This window comes from Stegodyphus dumicola, chromosome 10, assembly GCF_044657685.1.
Source record: "Stegodyphus dumicola isolate Sdum_Otavi_A_Nest chromosome 10, ASM4465768v1".
Classification (NCBI taxonomy): Eukaryota; Metazoa; Arthropoda; class Arachnida; order Araneae; family Eresidae; genus Stegodyphus; species Stegodyphus dumicola.
In genome coordinates this window covers 14,861,689-14,881,961 of record NC_140777.1, presented here as the reverse complement: position 1 = coordinate 14,881,961, position 20,273 = coordinate 14,861,689, and the positions used below count along the sequence as shown (strand labels likewise).

The 20,273-nt window shown below is 37.0% G+C and overlaps 2 protein-coding genes across 2 annotated transcripts; one reads left to right on the top strand and one right to left on the bottom strand.

Moving 5' to 3' along the window:
* Positions 1-1,708: 1,708 nt before the first annotated feature.
* Positions 1,709-16,489, bottom strand: LOC146994902 (kelch-like protein 31). The gene is made up of 3 exons (XM_085826046.1): positions 16,290-16,489; positions 6,926-7,126; positions 1,709-1,897 (listed from the first exon to the last, which is right to left on the bottom strand). Exons 1-3 carry the CDS (start codon positions 16,439-16,441, stop codon positions 1,852-1,854), a joined length of 399 nt encoding a protein of 132 aa, XP_085682172.1. The 5' UTR covers positions 16,442-16,489; the 3' UTR covers positions 1,709-1,851.
* A 1,354-nt stretch (positions 16,490-17,843) lies between these two features.
* LOC146994901 (histone-lysine N-methyltransferase SETMAR-like) lies at positions 17,844-18,257 on the top strand. Its single transcript, XM_085825091.1, has one exon. It carries the CDS (start codon positions 17,844-17,846, stop codon positions 18,255-18,257), a length of 414 nt encoding a protein of 137 aa, XP_085681217.1.
* Positions 18,258-20,273: the final 2,016 nt, after the last annotated feature.

Here is a 20,273-nt window from a genome sequence, read left to right as displayed (position 1 = left end):
TTACATGTTAAGATAGCCTCGTTTAGCGCTGTTTCGCATTACGCTCTACTTTGATGGAACGGATCCCCCGCGTTAAGCGGGGTCTTACTGTATCTCGCATTCTGCTTGAGTTTTTTTTTTTTACAGTTTTAGATGTTTTTGTACTCAGAATTGAAAGATTTATGTAATTCTATCTAAGAAATAAACATTGTATACAACATGTGAAGCCAAAAATTCAATTACCCTAAAATTAATAAACCCTAAAATGATCACTGTAAAAGCAACAAATAAAAATGAAACAATACACAAAAACCACAAGACAATCAAATGAATTTATTTACAGCAATAAACCGTGAGGACGAAAACTCAGTGAAATACTTTCCGCAAGAAAAGAAGCGGAAGAATAACCTTGTTTGTTTGCATTAGCTATATATAAGTCACGTGATCTCTGAGGTCATCTACATTGTTTGTTTACGTTAGCTATACATAAGTCACATGATCTCTGAAGTCATCGGACTGGATCTCATTACGTGTCATTCATTTTCTTCTATTATAGCAGGAATACTAAAATAAGATACTGTTAGAAATCAAACTGAAAAATTATTTTTTACACATATAAATACTGCAAATCACACGGATATTGATAGAAAATTATTACTTCCTTCAAATTTTACAAATGTTTTAATGAATGAGTTTTGTTTTTCCGATAGATTAAATTATTGATCGACACTTTGCGGTTTCCAAACATGCATTTGTCATTAAGATTCGGATACGCATTTATTAACAAGACGGCAATCCAAATGTACTCTGATATATATATATATATATTTATCAGAAAGATATGAACCCGGATCTCTCCAGACAAACACACATATCCCGAACGTAAAAATATTGTTACGAATTTTGTACATATGTAAATGATTTTAACGAAATTATATGTGAAGTTGTAGTATTTTCTGTGTTATATAACACGAAATGCTTGAAAGAGAAGCTGCTTTGTCGGAAAAATAAGAACACAAATACAATGAAAGAATAACATTGAATAAATAGTTATCTCCCTGAACTGACAAGATATCACCCAGCTGGAGATGGTTTTGGCGAGTAACTTTTGACCCCATATTTGGAAAGAAATCGCCAAATTTGGCGACCATTTGACGATATTTTGGTCCCATCCCTGTATAAATGTGATGGTTATTGTAATCGAATAACCTTAATTGACCCTATACGTAACTGTAACCATATCCGGCCCTAATATACCTTCCAGGAAATTTCGAGGTACTAGAGATTTCTCGGCGGCCGGGGGAAAACTATATAGAACCAGGGTGAGCATCAGTTTCTCATTAGTTGTTTAGCTCAGCAGGAGTTCGTAGAATTGAGTTATCTCCGCAGGAGCTTCGCCTTTGTAAATGCCCTTTGCATTACGTTGTGTTTAACGATTTTAGTTGTTTGAAGTGCGACTACTGATCGTGCTCTGCAATACTTAAAAAAGCTATACGAGTAATTTTGTGGAAAATTACAGAACTGTAAAGTGTTTCTTTGGGTAAAATAAATTTTATCAAGCTATCATCATTTCTCTGTGTATTCAATCTGTTACGAATCCGTACGTAAGTAACAATATTGATCTAAACTTCTCTCCCATTTTCAGAATCTAAGAGTCGAAATTTCGGAATCATTGAAATATTTCGTTTTGTTAACATCAAATTAGGTTAGCAACACTTTTTAATACATTTCAACCTTTATTCATCTTTTGTTAATTATGTAAGTACAGATATTGTTATGACTTTGCCCATTTTCTTTCACCATAAGCTTCATAGTTCAAGATTAAACAGATTAGAAGTAAAGCCAGGAATTCATTACTATTATGGATAGAATTTATTGCAACGAGATTTTTCCTTTCTTGTCCTTTAATTCATGGTGCCTAAAAAAATAATTGTGGAATTAAATTATTAAAGCAATAAAAACGAATGTATAGCAAGAATTTAAATAATCAAAATTAACTTTTACTTTAAAAAATAAGTCTCTCTAATCGTATATTTAGTACATTAAAACAAAAATATAATAGTGTTAAAAATTTTGTACATAGATAGATGAATCTAGAACAATTATGCGTAAAATTGTTGTATGTTTCTCTATAACACGAAAATCTTAGAGAAACGATGCTATGCCGTGTAAGATTTTAACTAGTGTAATTCTCAGCTACTGTAGAAAGTGACGAATCTTAAGAACTAGTTAGCGAATAATCGCTTAAGTTCGTGTAACAAAAAACAACAAGATGGAAGGGTAACTAACCCTTTATTATTTCAATAAGATTTAACAAAACTCCGTCTTGGAGTGTACAATAAAAGTCGACACTTGGGCTTGAACTTAAGAGACTAGGAATTAAACTAAAACTAAGATTAACTAAAGAAATATAGCCGAAGCTATCAAGATTCTACTCGAGTTGGCCCCTTAACTTTATTTGACTACGAAGCTTATCAAGGACCTGAGTACGGCCGAGCGTAATAACAGCTTTGAGAGAGAGAGTAGCCAAAAGGCAAGACGCTCGTAAATCAGAAACTCTCATTCTCTCTGACTCTGCAAGTAACTTCGCGGTTTAAATACCGCTCCTTCTCATTAAGTTTTCAGTAAAATTCCAAAACTACGTTCTGGCCGGAAGTCGTAAGTTGAAGTTAAGAATTTGACAGGAAAGGAACTTAAAATTTAACTGTTAATAAAAGCAACATAATCCTTACAGCCGAAAAAGACAATACGGGGGCAAGTCTATTTAACACTGAGTAAATAACTATCTCGCTCAATTGGCGAGATATCGCCAAACTGGAAACGGTTTTGCCAACTCGGTTAGTTTTTTCTATACAACTTCGGCTAACTTTCAGTTAGTTAGAATTAAGCTAGTTTCTTATTTTCTATCTTATTTCCTGTAAGCCCGAGAGGGGTCAACTGTTATTATTTTTTGAGCGGAATGAATAGTATTTTAACACTTCTTCGGAATTTGTTTCTATAATTGCACGAAGAACAGTGAATGGTCGCTATACTCTTCTCTAGTTCTAGTTGCCGAGAATATATAATTTAACTAGAACCGTATAATGTGATTACTGCGTCCCTGTTCTCCAAGAATGGGATGTTATAACCTTTGTTTAGAACGCAGAGAAAAGTGAAGATAAAGATAAAAGCAACATAAAGGTCTTTTTCTTTGTGGATGCAAACTTCCTAGACATGGATGATTTTAAGAATTGCTACTAATTTTTCGTTATAACTTGCAAAAGTTATGGGAGAAACAAGAGAAATGCCAAAACTTCGAATCGGATGTGTCAGTATAATACATTACAGTCGAATCCGGTTAATTGGACCACCGGATAATCGGACCAACCGCTTTTTTGGACCAAATCCTAAAGAACCGAAACAAATCCTATGTACATAAAGTACATATGTACATAATTTCGTTTAATCGGACCAAAAAACGTGAGAGCGAGAAACAGAAGCCACAAGTCGGCGCGTACAGCCGGATGTACAGGTGGTCTGCGACATATGGGAGGATTTGTAGCTGCTGCTTCCCAGGGAAATGATTTATCAAAGGTCAGGAATTCCTTTAGGTGCTCGTATACAAAACAAATACAAAAGCAAAGCTGGTGGGAGGTGAACATGCGTTTTCTTTTTTCCATTTTCTTTGACCTACGCCTCCGAGTTTCGAGGAAATGAACAATAGAGTGTCCGGCTCCACCTGAAAGGAATTCCTGTTTGTCAGTCATGATTAAAGGGGTAGAGTAGACTTTAAGGTACCCCTTGTATTATGGCGAAGTTGTTGTTTGATTTATCACAAAGTTGTTTCATTTATGGTAGCCTGAGTAGTTAAATGTTATGGAAACCCTATTGTGACGTAATCGGGTGCATGATTCTGGGAAATTTTGAATCATGGGATGTTTTGTAGGCGTTTTTGTGGTGTGTGAAAATCGTTTAGATGGATTTGAATGGGTTTGTAGGAAGAAAGGTTCAGATGGTCACTATGTGAAATGTTCGATGAGAAAGAGTACCTGGTTTGAAAAAAGTCATTTGAGTATGATTGATATTTTGATTTTTACGTGGCTCTGGGTGTACGAAGCGAACTCGAAAATGATGGTAAGTGAATATTCGCTTTTGGTAGTGCTTAAACGTATAACATATTTTTCCTATTTTACGTTATTTTATTGTTTGGTTTAAAATGTATTTTATTGAGATTATGTATTTTTTGTTTGCCTATATTGTAGAATTGGATGCTCCTTTGACTTTTTAAGTGAAAATATACCGATGTGTACACGGACAAAGTAAAGGGAGTGCGCAATGCAAGTTTGTGCAATTCTGGGATTTTTTTTAAGTGAAAATAGGTCGACGTGTACATGGATAAAGTCAAAGGAGTGCGCAATGCCATTTTTGTGCAATTCGAGGATTTTTTTTAAGTGAAAATAAGCCGATGTGTACATGGATACCGAGTTTGTGCAATTGTTTGTCTCGTTATTTTGGCTTTGTCTAGCGGTGATTTTTGGAGCAAAAATCGCCGCTTCGCAAGCCAAAATAACGAGTCAAAGAATTGCACAAAATCGGTAGCCATGTACCGCCAAAAATAGCCAAGGGGTACCCTAAACTATACTTTCATATGTTTCACTTCTTGCTCAGAAACTTTAGTACCCTCCTTTTATATTTGAAATAGGAACAAATTATAACCCATGAACCCATTCAAAAGATAACCATATTTGTCAGTGAATAGCCAAAAATATTCCTCCAAAATGCTAATTCACACTCAAAATGGCAGTCATAAAGACAGACGGAAATTTCAGATGATTAAAATTAAGGATAATTCGGGGGGTGTTAAGTGAAAATATGTCGATGTGTACATGCATACCGAGTTTGTGCAGTTGTTTGTCTTGTTATTTTGGCTTTGTGTAGCGGCAATTTTTGGCGCAAAAATCGTCGCTTCGCAAGCCAAAATAACGAGTCAAAGAATTGCACAAAATCGATATCCATGTACCGCCAAAAATCGCCAAGTTTCGCCAAGAGGTACCCTAAACTATACTTTTACCGATTAAAGTTTACACGAAACATTTTGGGATGATTTTAGTGCCAAAGCTTTGAATGGCGAGCATTTTATCTCCCTCTTGACCTCAACATCTTGAATCCGAAACACCAAGGTTTCTTCAGACCACTTTAGTCAGTGAACTGTGCGTGTGGTAAGTTGGCGAAAGTGACAACACAGGATACGAGAAAATGTATTGAAACTTTGCGTCGGTATTTCATGCAGCAGGGACATGAAGACACTCCCATTGCTGCGTTAAATATTTGTGGCGATTTCGTTCACGTGCATTCCGTCAAGAGAACGCGTCGGATCACATTGGATAAGTTTTTCAAATGTTGACTGGAACTTGGTAAGAAATTGTTTTTATTGTGCTTAACATATTGAGTATCGTGGAGATTGTTTCTTAGAATTTGTTTCTAAATTAATTTTCTTAATGAAAAAAAGTTCGATTGTATTTCTTGTTTGTACAGTAAGACCCCGCTTAACGCTGTTTCGTTTAGCGCTGTTTCGGTTTAGCGCTCTTTTATTTCAACCCGGGGATTCCACGAAATCGCTCGCAGCATACGGGGATTCCCCGAAATATTATGCAGCGATAGGTTTCAAATACATATCCGAAAGAGTGTACTTGTATTTCTTGTTTGGTGCGGTATTGTACAGACATATTTTGAAGGCGTAAATGTGGAAGATGTCGAAGAAATAATTCAAGAAGCAGCAGCTAGTCTTTCTAATGATGAGCTCAAGGAATTAACTGAACAAGAAGAAAACAAAAATGTTGACAGCAGTGATTCAGAAGAAGAGCAAAAAGAACTTTCGATGGCGTTTGTAAAAAGGAGTTTGTCTACCATAACTGAAATAATGGATCAATTCATTGAAAATGATCCGAATTTTGACAGGAGCTCGAAAGTAAGGCGTGGTGTTAGAGATGCTCTATCCGTTTATGAAGAACTTTTAAGAGAAAAACGCAAAAGAAAAAGGCAAACAACATTAGATGCTTTTGTCACAAAAAGGCAGAACACTGAAAACGCGGAAGGCTAACTAAATATGACTGAGAATTTTATTTGTTTTTTTTTTTAAGAATATTCGTTTTGTTATTTATATTTTGTTTTTATTTTTGCAAGAAATAATAATGTGGTATTAATTTGGGCTTTAAGAAATAAATGTTTGGTTTTATTTTTATTAAAAAAACATACTTTTTAAATTTAATACCTAACCAATTTCCTAGCCATCTTCCCCTAACCCCAATATTTACATGTAAAGATAGCCTCGTTTAGCGCTGTTTCGCATTACGCTCTACTTTGATGGAACGTATCCCCCGCGTTAAGCGGGGTCTTACTGTACATGCATGTTCGCCATACGTGTGTACCGCACCATAAAGTTCATAATTGCATTTTAGTATATGATTTACATGTACAGTTACTGTTTGCTACATATAGCACGTCCCGTCTTACAACATTGAACACGTTTGTGTAATCGGACCAGCCGGTTATTAGAACCAAAACGATCGCTTCCCGATGAGGTCCGATTAACCGGAATCGACTGTATATCCAATTTTTATATTTTTGGAGGTTCGCTATAATAGTATAAAATGACATTAAGTGACTAGACAGGAATCTAGAAAGAATCAAAAGATTCTTTCGTTATATCCGGTGTTCGTTATTGTGAGGGTCGTCTGCATTTGGAAGAAAAGCACTGAAGTCCCTTTTATTAGTCTTATGTTCCTAATTCCTGGATATTTCACACTTTTATAAATATTGAAGCTAAAATATTTTACGCATCGTTTATTGGCAACAACGCCTTCTTGATGTGTAACAGACATATTTTATTTGTGACGCACAAGACCGAAAATAATAATACCAGTTCGAAGTGTTCCCAAATGTATAGATAATATACTTTAATACTTACTTTAAGGCAGAATGTAACATACGTTTTACTCCAGGCAAATCTGTGACGTACTTGGCCAGTGGAGGATTCAGGCAGAAAGCAAGTTCTTTCTTTGTCATTCGTTTAAATCTTATGCAGGCCATAACTTGGACCGCATACGGTAATCTCTCCTCTTTGTTAAAATCAATCCATTCTAATGCCGTGCGGAACGAAGTGAAATAACTGCAACCAGAAAGCATGCAGGACGTAGGGAAAAATATAACAGAACAGAAATAACATTGATATGTACACCTTGCACGAAAAAAAAAAGTTCTTTGCATTTATGTACATAATCATGTTGTATATATATTTGTAAATGTATTGTTATATGTATGCCATTATGTATTAATATGTTATATATTTACCTTTATGTTCTATATTTACCATTATGTATTCGAGTACGAAAGGCACCATATGTCACAATTATATTGTAACATTATGTAAAAATTGTAAATATGTAAAATTCTTCAAAAAACGTATTAATGTTCAAATAAAGAGATAGTGCAGTTGGGCAATACCCACATTACCATTGGTTAAACAATGGATGTCCGTTGCACTACAACTTGAACCTGAACTATGAAAAAAAAAAAATGGTATGTTATTTTAGAAAAAGTTCGATTTTATGTCAAAATACCTATGTTAGAATAATGCTACATATAAATTTAATATATATTCTAAGTCGCGATTTCAAGACATGGAAAATTTAAGTTAAATTTCTACAATCGCTCCAATAGAACGGAAGATATAGAACTGTCCCCTTTTGTGTGTGTGTATAAAGAATTTTAAACTGCAAACTGATTTTTTTAAACAGAGTGCATTGGTAATATCATATCAATAAGTAATAGAAACAACTGACATTAAACAATAATTAAAATGACTTTTAGGAAAATATTGTTTTTAATCCAATCTTTAATGAAAGATTAATTCCAGTATTTTGCATGTTTGAGGATTAGAATAGAGCTTGGGCTTTCAGGAACCCTAGAGTTCCGAGAGAAATCGCTACGGCTTTTGGAAAAAAAAAAAAAAAAAAAAAAAAAAAAAAAAAAAAAAAGATGAGCTGCTTAATCATATGTAAATGTATATTTCGGATATTTTTATGTTTAAGTTAGTATTGGCAAATATTGTAATTTACCTTGATTTATTTTTTACTAATTATCATAATATGCTAACTACTGAATTTTACTAATTATCATAATTTTAGTCAATAGTCGACGGTAATTTGAACGCATATCGGTACATTTCTGACATCTTACGTACAATGGTTGGACCCCATCTTCGATGCTTGCCAAACGCCACCTTGCAAGAAGATAATGCAAGACCACATGTTACACGTCGTGTTCTGACCTTCCCCGATACACAGGGTATTCGACTGCTGCTCTGGCCTGCACGGTCTCCAGATCTGTCAGCCATTGAAAACATCTGATCATGAGTTGCTGAGGGACTGGCCTGCCACCTGTCTCTAGTTAATACTGTAAGGATCCTAAGTTTTACTAACGTTTATTTTATTTTAAATCTTTACTATCACTTCTTATTTTCTACTTCCGGCCAGAATTAAAAGCTTTAACTTATTTATGCAAATTTGTCTTGCGAACGCCAAGTACTTAAGTTGTGGCTTTTTGCCAAGCAAGAGAGAGGAAGGAGCTATGAGAAGCAGGCCGCTTGCCATAGTAGTTTTACTCGGTTGCTGGTTGCCTTCAAGGCCAGAAGTTTAATCCTCTTGATAATTTTAAACGTATCGTAGTGTTAGCAGTTCTCTGTACTACATACGGCTTTTTGTTAATATACGGCCAATCTTGGAGTTAGGCACTTGTTTGATTAATCCAAAGTTAGTTAGTTAGAGTTTAGTTAATATTTTTATATTCTTACGTTCAGACCACAAGTGGTTGGTCTCTGTATTCCGAAGTCCGGAAATCATTGTAAAGAGAGAAAAATAAAAGGTTTCGTATACCCTTCCTGTGTGTATTGTCTACTTCCCAAAATTATTGAACATAGCTTTAGTAAGCTCCCTGTTCCGAGTCAGGACAGTTAATGTTCCCTAAGCAAGTAAGGAGGAACACAGAACCTGATAATACGGTGAATGAAGTGTGGTGTAGACTTGAAGCAGTATGGAATGAGTTGCCCGTTTCTGTCATCCAAGCCTAGTTCGACTCCATGCTTAACCGGGTAAGGGTCGTTTTAGCTACCAGGGCTGGCAGATGTTTCTACTAATTTCGCACCCCTGTTAACCTCCAGATTGCTTACAAATTTGATCATTTTGTATTCATGTCATACTATATAAACACAATAAATATCTTTTTTGTATTTGCTTTCCTTCATGGTGTTGCCATTTCAATGGACAGCAGTGTAGAATTTGCGAACATCATTTGAGGAGCATTCTTTCATTGAATCTCTTTCTCTTGTCTAATGTTTTGAATATGTACATTTTAAGAATAAAATTAAAAAGAAAACAATATAAATAAAATGGAAGTAATAAAAATTTAAAAGAATTTTTTTGCTAAAATTTGAATTCATTCAAAAAGCTTGTCTCAGTTATTTGTTAAGCTCCTTTTTACCCAATTGTTAGTCTAACCACGGAATTTAGTAACCTAAGTCGGACATACAGTGGCTGTTCGCATAGTTTTCAAACTACTTTCATTGTATTTACAGACATATTTTAAATAAAGAATTTGTGTTTTAAATGTTCTATTTGATAATTCTTATTCTTAACTATCTTTCTACACCATAATTTCCAAGACAATAAAGCTTTTGTAGTATCCGAAGCGGTATTTTATCTCTCTTCTCTTGAGCAACTTCCCAAAGTCCAAGGAGGGTTGTAAGTCCATATATGGACATTCCGCTTTTTAAAAGTTCAAAAGCGCAAAAATTCACGAATGATACATCAGAAGATTTACTACGCATATGAGTGAAGATGCTTGTTTCTTATACCCGTTTTTCCCCCAGGAAATTAACAGTGGATTTTGACGTGCTGCTGATTGCTTTGTCTTGATGCAGTTTTACTGATTGATGACACTGTGGGTAAACAGAAGGTATTTCATATTTGAAAATTGGGTATAAAATATGTTCCTGATAATATGTGAAGTTGGATCTTAACATTTTTCTGCGCTCTCTTTATTTTGCCATTATTTGAAAAACCAGCGACAATCATAAATCCCTTTGAAATCTTTCTTTAGATTCTTCGAACCATGTTTTAAGATATTTTTCTTCTCTTTGATGATAATAAATGAACCTCCTTTTATTGCAGTCATTTAAATGCGCGCAAGATTCATCTATTGTGAAAACATTTTTCTATTTTTATCCATATAAATGTTTTTGCATAAGAGTTCTGCGTCGGCGATATGTCGTGGAAAAAGACACTGCACATTATGTTTTTTTTCGCCTTTTTAAGATTCAAATCAGCATTAATTCCATTGTTTAACAGCAACTCTAAGCATTTTAATGATTTGGCAATTGTTCTTTGACTCAGTCGACTTTGTTTAATATTAAGGGGACTCACACCTTAAAACCCATAAGATCTTCGAATATGTGACTGTTGCAAGAATTGGGATAACTTATTTATTTTAAAAGCAATTATTTCCAACATTTCACAGCTGACTACATAATATAGCTGCTTTCTGAAATAGTAATCAGAAAGTTTCTGTTACCACAAATATTTTTATAATTTAATCCGCTTTGTGACAAAATTTTTCGCCAAGTTTCCAACTTGCGCGCATAGTTTAAAATATTCTGTTGCATAATTTAATTCCATATTTAATATATAGCTTTTATAACATTTGAAACTACTGTGAACCTGAAATTCTAAGAATTTCATGTTAAATTTTTATTTTATTTGGAATTGAGTTTATAAAATGTATTTTGTTAAAAAAAATCTGTAATGTTTTCGAGCATAAAATTTTTTAATACTAAAATATTCATCAAATTTTTGGTTCAGTTAGAAAATAGTACCCATATAAAGAATTCCATCTAATTTCAAGTATGTACCATTAGCCATTTTTAAAATATCATGCGCGCAAGGTGGAAACATGATGAAAACTTGTCACAAAGCGGATTAAATTACAAATTTAATCCGCTTTGTGACAAGATGAAGTGAAAGTGGCAACACACACTTTCTGGTTACTAGTTTCTAAAGCAGCTGTATTATTAATCAGCTGTAAAAAGTTGGAAGTAACTGCTTTTAAAATAAATAAAATATCCCAATTCTTGCAACAGTCACATATTCGAAGATCATAAGGGGTTTAAGGTGTATGAGCCCCCTTAAAGGTGTTACCTTTGCAACATTCGAAACCTTCCAGTTTTTTCCCTTGGGTGGAACAATTTGGAACAATTTTTTCCGATTAAAACCAAACTTTGACATTTTTTCCTTTTTTGTTGACAATATTACCTATCGTAGCTTTAGATACAGAAAAATTATGGCTTTCATGGCGGTTTTTAATAATTAGATACAAATAATTTTCTTCGGAAAAAGCACAAACATAGTCTTCCACCATTGCTTCTTTAAAAGCGCTATTTTGCATGAAAACAAAACTGTCAAGCAGCAGACGATAGTTTATACTTTCAAAAACATAGCAGTTGAAAAATTAATTTCCAAGCAGACAATTTGCTTTTATAGCAAAGCAAAATCGTCTAAAAAAATCTGTGACCAGCCTTAATAACTATATGAAAATCGTAAGACACGATTGTAAAGGTTCTTACATTAAGCTAACCAGTTATTATGATTTTGATCTTTTCTTTAACTTCTGCTTTCTGCAGTCCTCACCAGAATGCAAGTTATATGTATTTCCTCCCTCCTCGCATGCCTTCGTGGTGTAACTGGAAGCACACTCGACATGTATTCGAGAGGTCTAGGATTCGAGTCCCGGCGAGGGCACTGCACATTATTCACGTCCCCTGCTTCCTCAACCCCCAAAAGAAAAACACGATGACTCTAGATAGTTAGCTTGCAGTGTATCTAAGCTGAGGTTTTCGATCTAGAGAGAGTTCCTGGCATTCAAGTAGCGCGTTCGAATTTTGCCAGCTCTAGCGTAATTATACTAACTTTGCAGATCTCTTGCAGCCGGCGGATTTAAACTCACTCACCGGAAAATTTAGTTTGAGGCAATCTATAGCTTAAGTTATGTCTATGTGTAATATTAGACGACTTAATCAATAAACAACGTTTAAATTTTATTTCACTGTTATCTTTTAAGTTACCTTGCTATGTACAAGTAGTGGTCATTTGTAGCAAAACGTCGTGCCCTTACGGTCAAAGCATTGTTTAACAAAAAGGTTGATTGAAATTTTTCCAAGTTTTGACAATTTATTTTAGACATAACGATAACTCAGTACGTTTTTAGTAAAGTTAATTGGTGACGTACCAGATAAAGTATAAGCTTATATTTTTACTAACTGAAAATTCGAAAAGAATATACCCTGTAGTAAACCTAAACTCAGCATATAAACAATACTGGCAAACCGGTAAAACTAAGGAACAATCAAAAGAACCAAATAAACAAATTAACCAAATACAATGGCGTAGAGGCAAGGAGGGACATCTGTCCCCGGGCGCACCGTCCAAGGGGCGCCAAATTGATGCTACGAAATTTTTTAATGAAATGTTTTCCATTCTCGGCACACAGAAAGAGGCGCAAATTCTTCAGTTGTTCCCGGACGCGTAATGGCAAACCGCACATTGAGTTAATCAATGTTAACGAATTCCGCTTATTGCGCATGCTCAATGGTGTACCGTTGGCGTGGGAGGAAGTACAGGAGACTAAGGGGAGGGGCATAAGCAACCCTACAACAAGCCTGTTAGTCATGTTGGTTTTACTGTTTTACAGCTGGAATACTACGGAAATTTGTTTGTGCTTATTGCATGTGCTTCTGTTTCATTTCATTTTGGTTTATTTTGTTCATAAACATTACATTTAATGTCGGTTATTTGAAAATAGGGTGAATTTGAATGCCTAGCAGGAATCAGACCACATACTTGAGCTGTTTTATTTGTATGGATTGATTATTCCAATAGAGTTCACTTATTTGACTTTAATTCAGTAATTTAAACTGGATTTATTCTTTAATTTGCTTAAGTAAATACGAATGGAACGTATGGTAAAAACTCAATTGCTTCTATTCCTCAGAAGTATAATTAATAAGCATTCAGCTAATATATCTTGTAATGCTTTTCCTGCTTTGTAATCCTTCTTAAACCAAAATTTGCGTAGTTTACAGAAGCAACTTACAACCTGTCAAGTTTTAAAACCCCGAAATGTTTACGCCCAGATAACACAATATCAGCCGTATACCGTATGTATCTTCTTTTAAAATTGAGCCACAGTTATAATTGCGCCAACTTCTATCCTGGGCATGCGCAGTAAACGAAATTCGTTTAACATTGATCAACTCAATGTGCGGTTTGCCATTACGCTTTCCCGGAAATGGAAACTTTAGCTACGCCCCGGACCAAATAAAAAAAAAAAAAAAACTTGGGCAGCACGCCCTAAACTCGTTTTCGGAGGAAGATTCTCTCCTCGCCAGCAGGATCACCTCGACCTTTATTCTGAATATATTCAACATAATAGCTAGAATAAAATATGATACAATTAAAAATATTGTTTGAACAATTTTGTGAATCGAGAATTTCCATCTTTCTAAAACACTAAATCATTTGTTCATTTAAATTAATCAGTTTTACATCATTTTTAACATAAATTCACAGTTGCGAAACCCATTATTGCTTATTATTTCTAAGTAAATTACATAAGTAATCCCAAATATATAATTCATACCCTCTAGTAAAATAAATTAAGGAATCTGAAACCAAAAATTTGTTTTAAAGAAATAATAGTTATTATTATTATTATTACTATTATTATTATTATTATTATTACTGTTTTTCTTTTTCTGACACCGGTTGTTGCGTTTTTCTTCTGACACCAGTTGTTACGTTATTTTCTTCCTTCACGTTCGTACGGGGTTCGTAGATTTGGAGTGAATAACGACGACACTTGATGAAGTATCGAAACACACTTTATTAGTCAGTATTGTCAGGACAGCTCCAAAACACTTTTACAGTCGTTGAAGATCTACAATAAATACGCTGGAACAATCAGCGACACAGCCTTCCCACTCTCAGCCAACAACGGTGGAGACAGCTTCACCGCAAAGCACCAGAGCAGAGCTTTTGACTCTCCTTGGTCGTTCTCGGAACTCCATGTATTCTCGAGACTCTACATGCTACAGCTCGCGATGCACTCGACGACACACAGAGCACGGCTCCCGACTCTTCGGTTCAGTCGTTCCCGGAGCTCAACACTCTCTCTCGACGATGCACTAACCGCAAAGCACTAAGAGACTCCTTCGGTGCACTTGACGACCCACTCGGCACTCGTTGCCCGGCTGTCAATTTGATCGACTCCGCAGGGATTGACTGGCTAGACGAGACACACTCACTCTCGATGAGAGACACACTCTCGATACTGACTCACTCTCCGCGTACCAGCAGGGTTTATATAGCTTTCGGCTTATGTTCGAGAACATTCTGGGCTAAACCGGTAAGAATTCGTTCCAGAAGGTTCTCCATCCGTCCATGGTATGTCGCCAAATGTGGCAACCCTGCCTTCTCTCATTTTATGGCAAAATTAAATTATGCCTTCTTTCATTTTATGGCAACCCTAAAACTGTTTTGCGAGGAAGCCATCTTACCGCGCCTTGACATTTCGTAACATTATTAACAGTTTAAAAGAAAAATTTCAGGGCGTTATAAATACAGTGTGCTCTCCATTATACAGCGACGGATTATTCGTGCGTGGCGGTGCTTACACACGCACTTGTAACGCCACGCGATAGTATAAAAACAAAAATGCACAAGTCCGAGCCTGCTTAAAAAAAATCTGAATTGCGTCTTTAGGTTTACTTCCAACGATTACCTCGTACGATTCGTTCTGCATGGGCTTAATTCGAAGGCATTGTTGACTGTATTGGTTGTCATATACCAGGTAGCCTTAAAAAAAAGTCGAGGTAATTAACTGAAGCTGTGCGCCAAAAAACTGGAAACTTAAAATTCTTTCAAAACATCTAACGGGAAAGCATACAGGAATAGTGTGTTGTGACTTATCTCATTTGTCTTACAGTAACATCACAATTAGCTCACGGAATTCATCAAGGAGTGCAGGATTGCGCCTGTTGTTGGCAAGAACTCCAGGTGACACTATAGTTTCGATCAGTCCCCCCCCCAATTTCGATGGGGTGTATTCCATGGGGGATGATTACGAGGTCTCTCACCGCTCGGACCACCACTATCCTCAGCCTCTCGGCTCGCCGCATATTTAGAGTCACCCATGCCTCACGGACACTATACATTTACAAACATCCATCCTTCTTCAGGATTCGAACCCAGGCCCTTCGGTAGGGCAGTAGGCTCCTCTAACCCCTATACTGTTACTGTCTGGGCGGTTAGTGAAATGGTTGGATAGCAATATGACCGATTGAATGCTCGGGTCAGTGGCGTAGCTAGGGTGGGGCAAGGGCGGACATCTGTCCCCGGGAGTAGCATTCAAGGGGCGCCAAATTGATGCTACAAATTTAAGAATGAAATTTTTTCAATTCTTGGAAGACAGAAAGGGGCGTAAAATCTTTAGTCGTTCCAGGGCGCTTAAAACCTCTACTCTACGCCTCTGGCTCTGGTGATGCGAAATATCGTTTCAAATGTCACGAGAACAAAAGAGGCAGAGAGTGAGACCGAAAATACGAAAATTAATTACATTAGTCCCGAGACAGCAATGACTTTTGTTGAAACTCTGCAGGACATCGACGACCCAAAAGAATTCGATTACAGTGATCAACCAGCACTTCGAAAAATACGCCGTAAAATATTTAAACACTCTTAAAAACAAAGTAAAATTACTAAAGCTTTTAAAAAGTAAAATACATAAAATGTGCATAAAAATTGATAGCTTGGATTATCCATGATTTTGAATTATTTGTGACTTGCTTCAGTGACATTAGCCTGGATAATCGAGAGTACAGTGTACTACTTCTGGTCGTTGAATATACCCTCTTTTATTTGCTTTGTTAAAAAATTAGACATCTCTATAAAATAGGTTAAAATAACACGCCGAACAAATATTAATTTAGAATTCAAACAACAAGGGAAAAGGAAGGAATTTTAACAAAATTATGTTTTAGTTTTCTTGTTTCATCAATAGATGGCGCCAGTAGCTTAACTCCTGGCTAGCCATTCTTATCTTATCTCGAAACTAGTCCTGTGAAAATTTGCAACTACAGCGCTGATTTTTTTTATTTGACTTAAAAATTAACATCTATATAAAATATTTTAAAAGTTGAATTAAACAGTATTTAACAGTTTTCTTACTTGTCAGTATTAGATGTCATTGATTTAATGAATGTTCCACACAGAATTTCAGAAATCTGCTCGACCGATAAATGCAAGAATTCCCTAGTATGGGCACATTCAGTGAAATGCCTTAAAATCTTTTTGCAAAACGCATTCTTTTCGAAGATCATTCCTCGATCCCAGGACAGTGCGTAATTGTATACTAAGGATTTAGCATCATTTGCAATCAATATCTAAAGAAAAAAGACATTCTTTTTAATCTACAGCAGCACATGAATTAATTTCAAACTTTTTTTTGAACTTTGATTTCCTCAATAAATAAATAAATATGTTTTCAAACCAAATACTTAGTATTGCAAACATAAAAATAGTTGTTAAGTATCTATGATGAATGATATTACATTAATATTCTTACAAAGAACATTCTAAAAAATTAGGAATTACCTGGTTACATAGGGCCAGCACTCCTTTCATTCTCAGCTTTTGGGCTGCATCATAAATTCTCGCGAAAGTTCGGCAGTTTATTTTCAGCTTCTCTGTATACATGTAGTTCAAAAGAATTTCTATAATTTCGGGCTCGATATTTGATAATTTCATCTGCACAAATAATTCAGAGAAGACAATTAAATACTTTAACGCTCAGATATCTGGTAAGTTTCTTAGTCAATATTGACTGCGTTCCTCAAACGATCAAAAATATAAGTTAGGAACTACAGTTTATAAATCTTACAAGTAAAATATTTATATATTCTAATGTAAAGTTTTTTCTTCAACCTCCGATCGCACAGTATGATGGCCAGGTATGCGGCAGGTGGTTGGTGTACGTAGTAGGCGACTGCGCATTTCCCCCTCCACACACTCTGTCACTGGCGTATTCAACACGCCATTTTCTGTTGAGTTGCAGTCACGTAAACATGGCTGTCGCTATTGATTCTCCCGCCAAGAGTGAATTGCGAGCTGTTATTCGTTTCTTGCAGGCAGTGCAGTGGATCAGTGCAGTGGAAATTCATCAAAGAATGAGTCGACTGTATGGAAACAGCTTTATGAGAGATGGCGTTGTTTGTGAATGGTATCGAAAGTTTAAAGATGGACGAACTGATGTGCATGATGAAGGGGGTCAAGGACGCAAGTCTGTCGCTACAGACGACATTGTTCAACGAGTTGACCAAGCGGTTAAGCAAAATCGAAGGTTCACCATAAATGAATTATCGATGAAATATCCGGAAGTTTCAAGATCTTCCCTGTACTCCATCGTTACTGAACAGTTGCGCTACAGAAAAGTTTGCGCTCGCTGTGTGCCACAGATGTTGACTGACGACCACAAAACTCGCCGAATGATTGCAGCGTTTGAGTTTCTTGACCGTTGCAATACTGACAGAGAAGAGTTTTTGAAATCCATTGTGACAGGTGATGAGACATGGGCTCAATATGACACGCCCGAAACGACAATCACTACTATGGATGCACACAAATTCTCCAAAGAGACCCACAAAATTCAAACGAACCTTTAACAACCGTAAGGTTTTGGCAACTGTTTTGGGGGATCGAAAAGGTGTGTTGCTTGTGGAGTTTATGCAGCCTGGAACAACAATTAATGCAGATTCATATTGCGAAACTTCGCGACGTTTAGGGAGAGCTATTCAAAACAAACGAAGAGGCATGCTGACTTCTGGAATTGTTCTAATCCACGACAATGCCCGTCCTCACAGCGCTCGTGTAACCCAACGGCTTCTTCAGCAATTTCAACGGGATATTTTCGAACATCCACCATATAGTCCCGACCTAGCGCCGAGTGACTTTCATCTGTTCCCTAAACTGAAGCAGTGGCTTGGCGGGAAGCGCTTCCAAAATGACGTGGAGCTGAAAGAAACCGTCACAATTCACTTCCAATCATTGGCGGGGACATTTTATGAAGAGGGTATTGCAAAGCTTGTTCACAGATATGACAAATGCCTCAATTGTCAAGGTGATTATGTAGAGAAATAACCTGTATTGAATATTACTTTTGGTAATAAAATCTTTTTTGTATATTCACCCGTCTTTTCTTTATAGCCCATTGGAGGTTGAAAAAAAAAATAGCCTTCGTATTTAGGGATACATATTATAAGATGAAATATTGTTACGTTCTACGGGTTTGTGGATTTAGAGTGATTGATGACAACATTGATGAAGAATCAAACACAATTTATTCGTCAGTGTTTCACAGGACAAGCGATGTATGGATGACTCGCGGCCATCCATACATCATTAGCATCAAAGGACAGTTGCAAAAGCATTAAAATGCTCAGTGTCCGCTATAAACAAAATGATTCATAATGCTTTGAATCTTGAAAATTGTAAAAAAAACATAACGTGCATCGTCTTTCTCCACGACATGTCACTGAACGTAAAACGCGCTGCAGAATTCTGTGTGAGAAACATTTATCCGGACAAAAATGGAAAAATATTGTCACCATAGATGAATGCATGGATCGATCAGATTTGGACTTTACGTCATGTGACTACACTAGTGTGCAAAAATTAAGGACGAAGTCGAAAAATTAGCATATCAGCTGAACGAAGAGGCAGAGCGGACAGAAAGACCAATCAGGATACCAAGTAAGGTGATGTACGATAGCACATGCGCAGATATGCAGGTAGACGTAATGGGGGAGTGTCTGAGTAGTATGAAGCATGTTGTCGGTGTAAGATCAGTATTTCTGGCAAAGAGATTGCACGCCGTATAGCAGTTAAAATCACACCGAGTTGCTGCCTCAGCGAGAAATGGCGAATAATCAATCTGTTAGACGACATCTGGATGCTTTTACCCGAGGTCGAATCATTGGGAAGTTGGAGGAAGGCCGCAGTGTGACAAGTGTGGCTGCAGAGTTCGGAATTGCTCACAGCATCGTTTCACGACTTTGGAGACAGTTTCAAACTACAGGAACAGCTATCCGGGGGTTTAGTAGTGGTCGTCCACGAGGACCCACACCCGCAGATGACCGGTATATTGCCTTACAGACCAGAAGAAACAGGCGGCAGACAGCGGGAGAAATCGCTAGACACACGACACAGGCGACTGGACGACCGATATCGCGTTTTACCGTGGCCAGGAGACTGTACGGTGGTGGTCTGTTTGCACGGCGCCCTGTACGGTGTGTACCTCTAACGCCTGCCCATCGGAGAAAGCGTTCTCTGTGGTGCCGGGAACACCGGAATTGGAGAGACAATGAATGGGGACGAGTACTCTTTACAGATGAGAGCAGATTCAGTCTGAGTAGCGATTCTCATCGCATACTCATCTGGAGAGAGCGGGGAAGCCGCAATCATCCCTCGAACATCATTGAAAGGGACAGGTATGGAGGTGGCGGTGTTCTCGTTTGGGTAGGCATCATGCTTGGTAGTCGTACAGACCTTCACATCTTCGACGCAGGTTCAGTCAACGGGACCCATTATTGTAACGAGATTCTTCTTCCATATGTGCGTCTTTTTAGAGGTGCTATGGGTCCGCAATTCCTTTTCATGGACGACAATGCACCATGTCATCGCACAGTAGCTGCCGAACAGCTCTTAGAGAGTGAGGATATTGAATGTATGGATTGGCCGGCACGATCTCCGGATCTCAATCCCATCGAGCATGTATGGGATTTTCTAGGCAGACGCTTGGCAGCTCGTACCTTACCACCAGTAACGATTCCGGAGCTTCGATTGGCGCTGCAAGACGAATGGGCAGCAATGCATCAACAATTCATTGACACCCTCATTCTCAGCATGGGCAGACGCTGTGAAACCTGCCTAGCAGTCAGGGGAGATCATATCCCCTATTAAAGACCGGATGTTTCTTGTTGGACACCCATCACAGGGATGTTTCGGCCTTCAGTCGCATTGCGCTCCATGCTACTTTTTCAATAAAGCTTCTTTTTATCCCTCTGATTTCTCTTTTACTAAGTGTTGCTTACATTACTCATGTCCTTACGTATTGGGGATCTTACGGTATTAAATGTGTGGATTTGGAAAGCTTTT

Coding starts and splice junctions, on each gene's coding strand:
- LOC146994902 (XM_085826046.1), bottom strand. CDS start 16,441: ATGATCTTCGAAAAGAATGCGTTTTGCAAAAAGATTTTAAGGCATTTC. Junction 7,127..16,289: donor ATGACATCTAATACTGACAA/GTAAGAAAACTG, acceptor TTCTGGTTGCAG/TTATTTCACTTCGTTCCGCA. Junction 1,898..6,925: donor ATGTTACATTCTGCCTTAAA/GTAAGTATTAAA, acceptor TTATTTTTTTAG/GCACCATGAATTAAAGGACA.
- LOC146994901 (XM_085825091.1), top strand. CDS start 17,844: ATGCAGCCTGGAACAACAATTAATGCAGATTCATATTGCGAAACTTCG.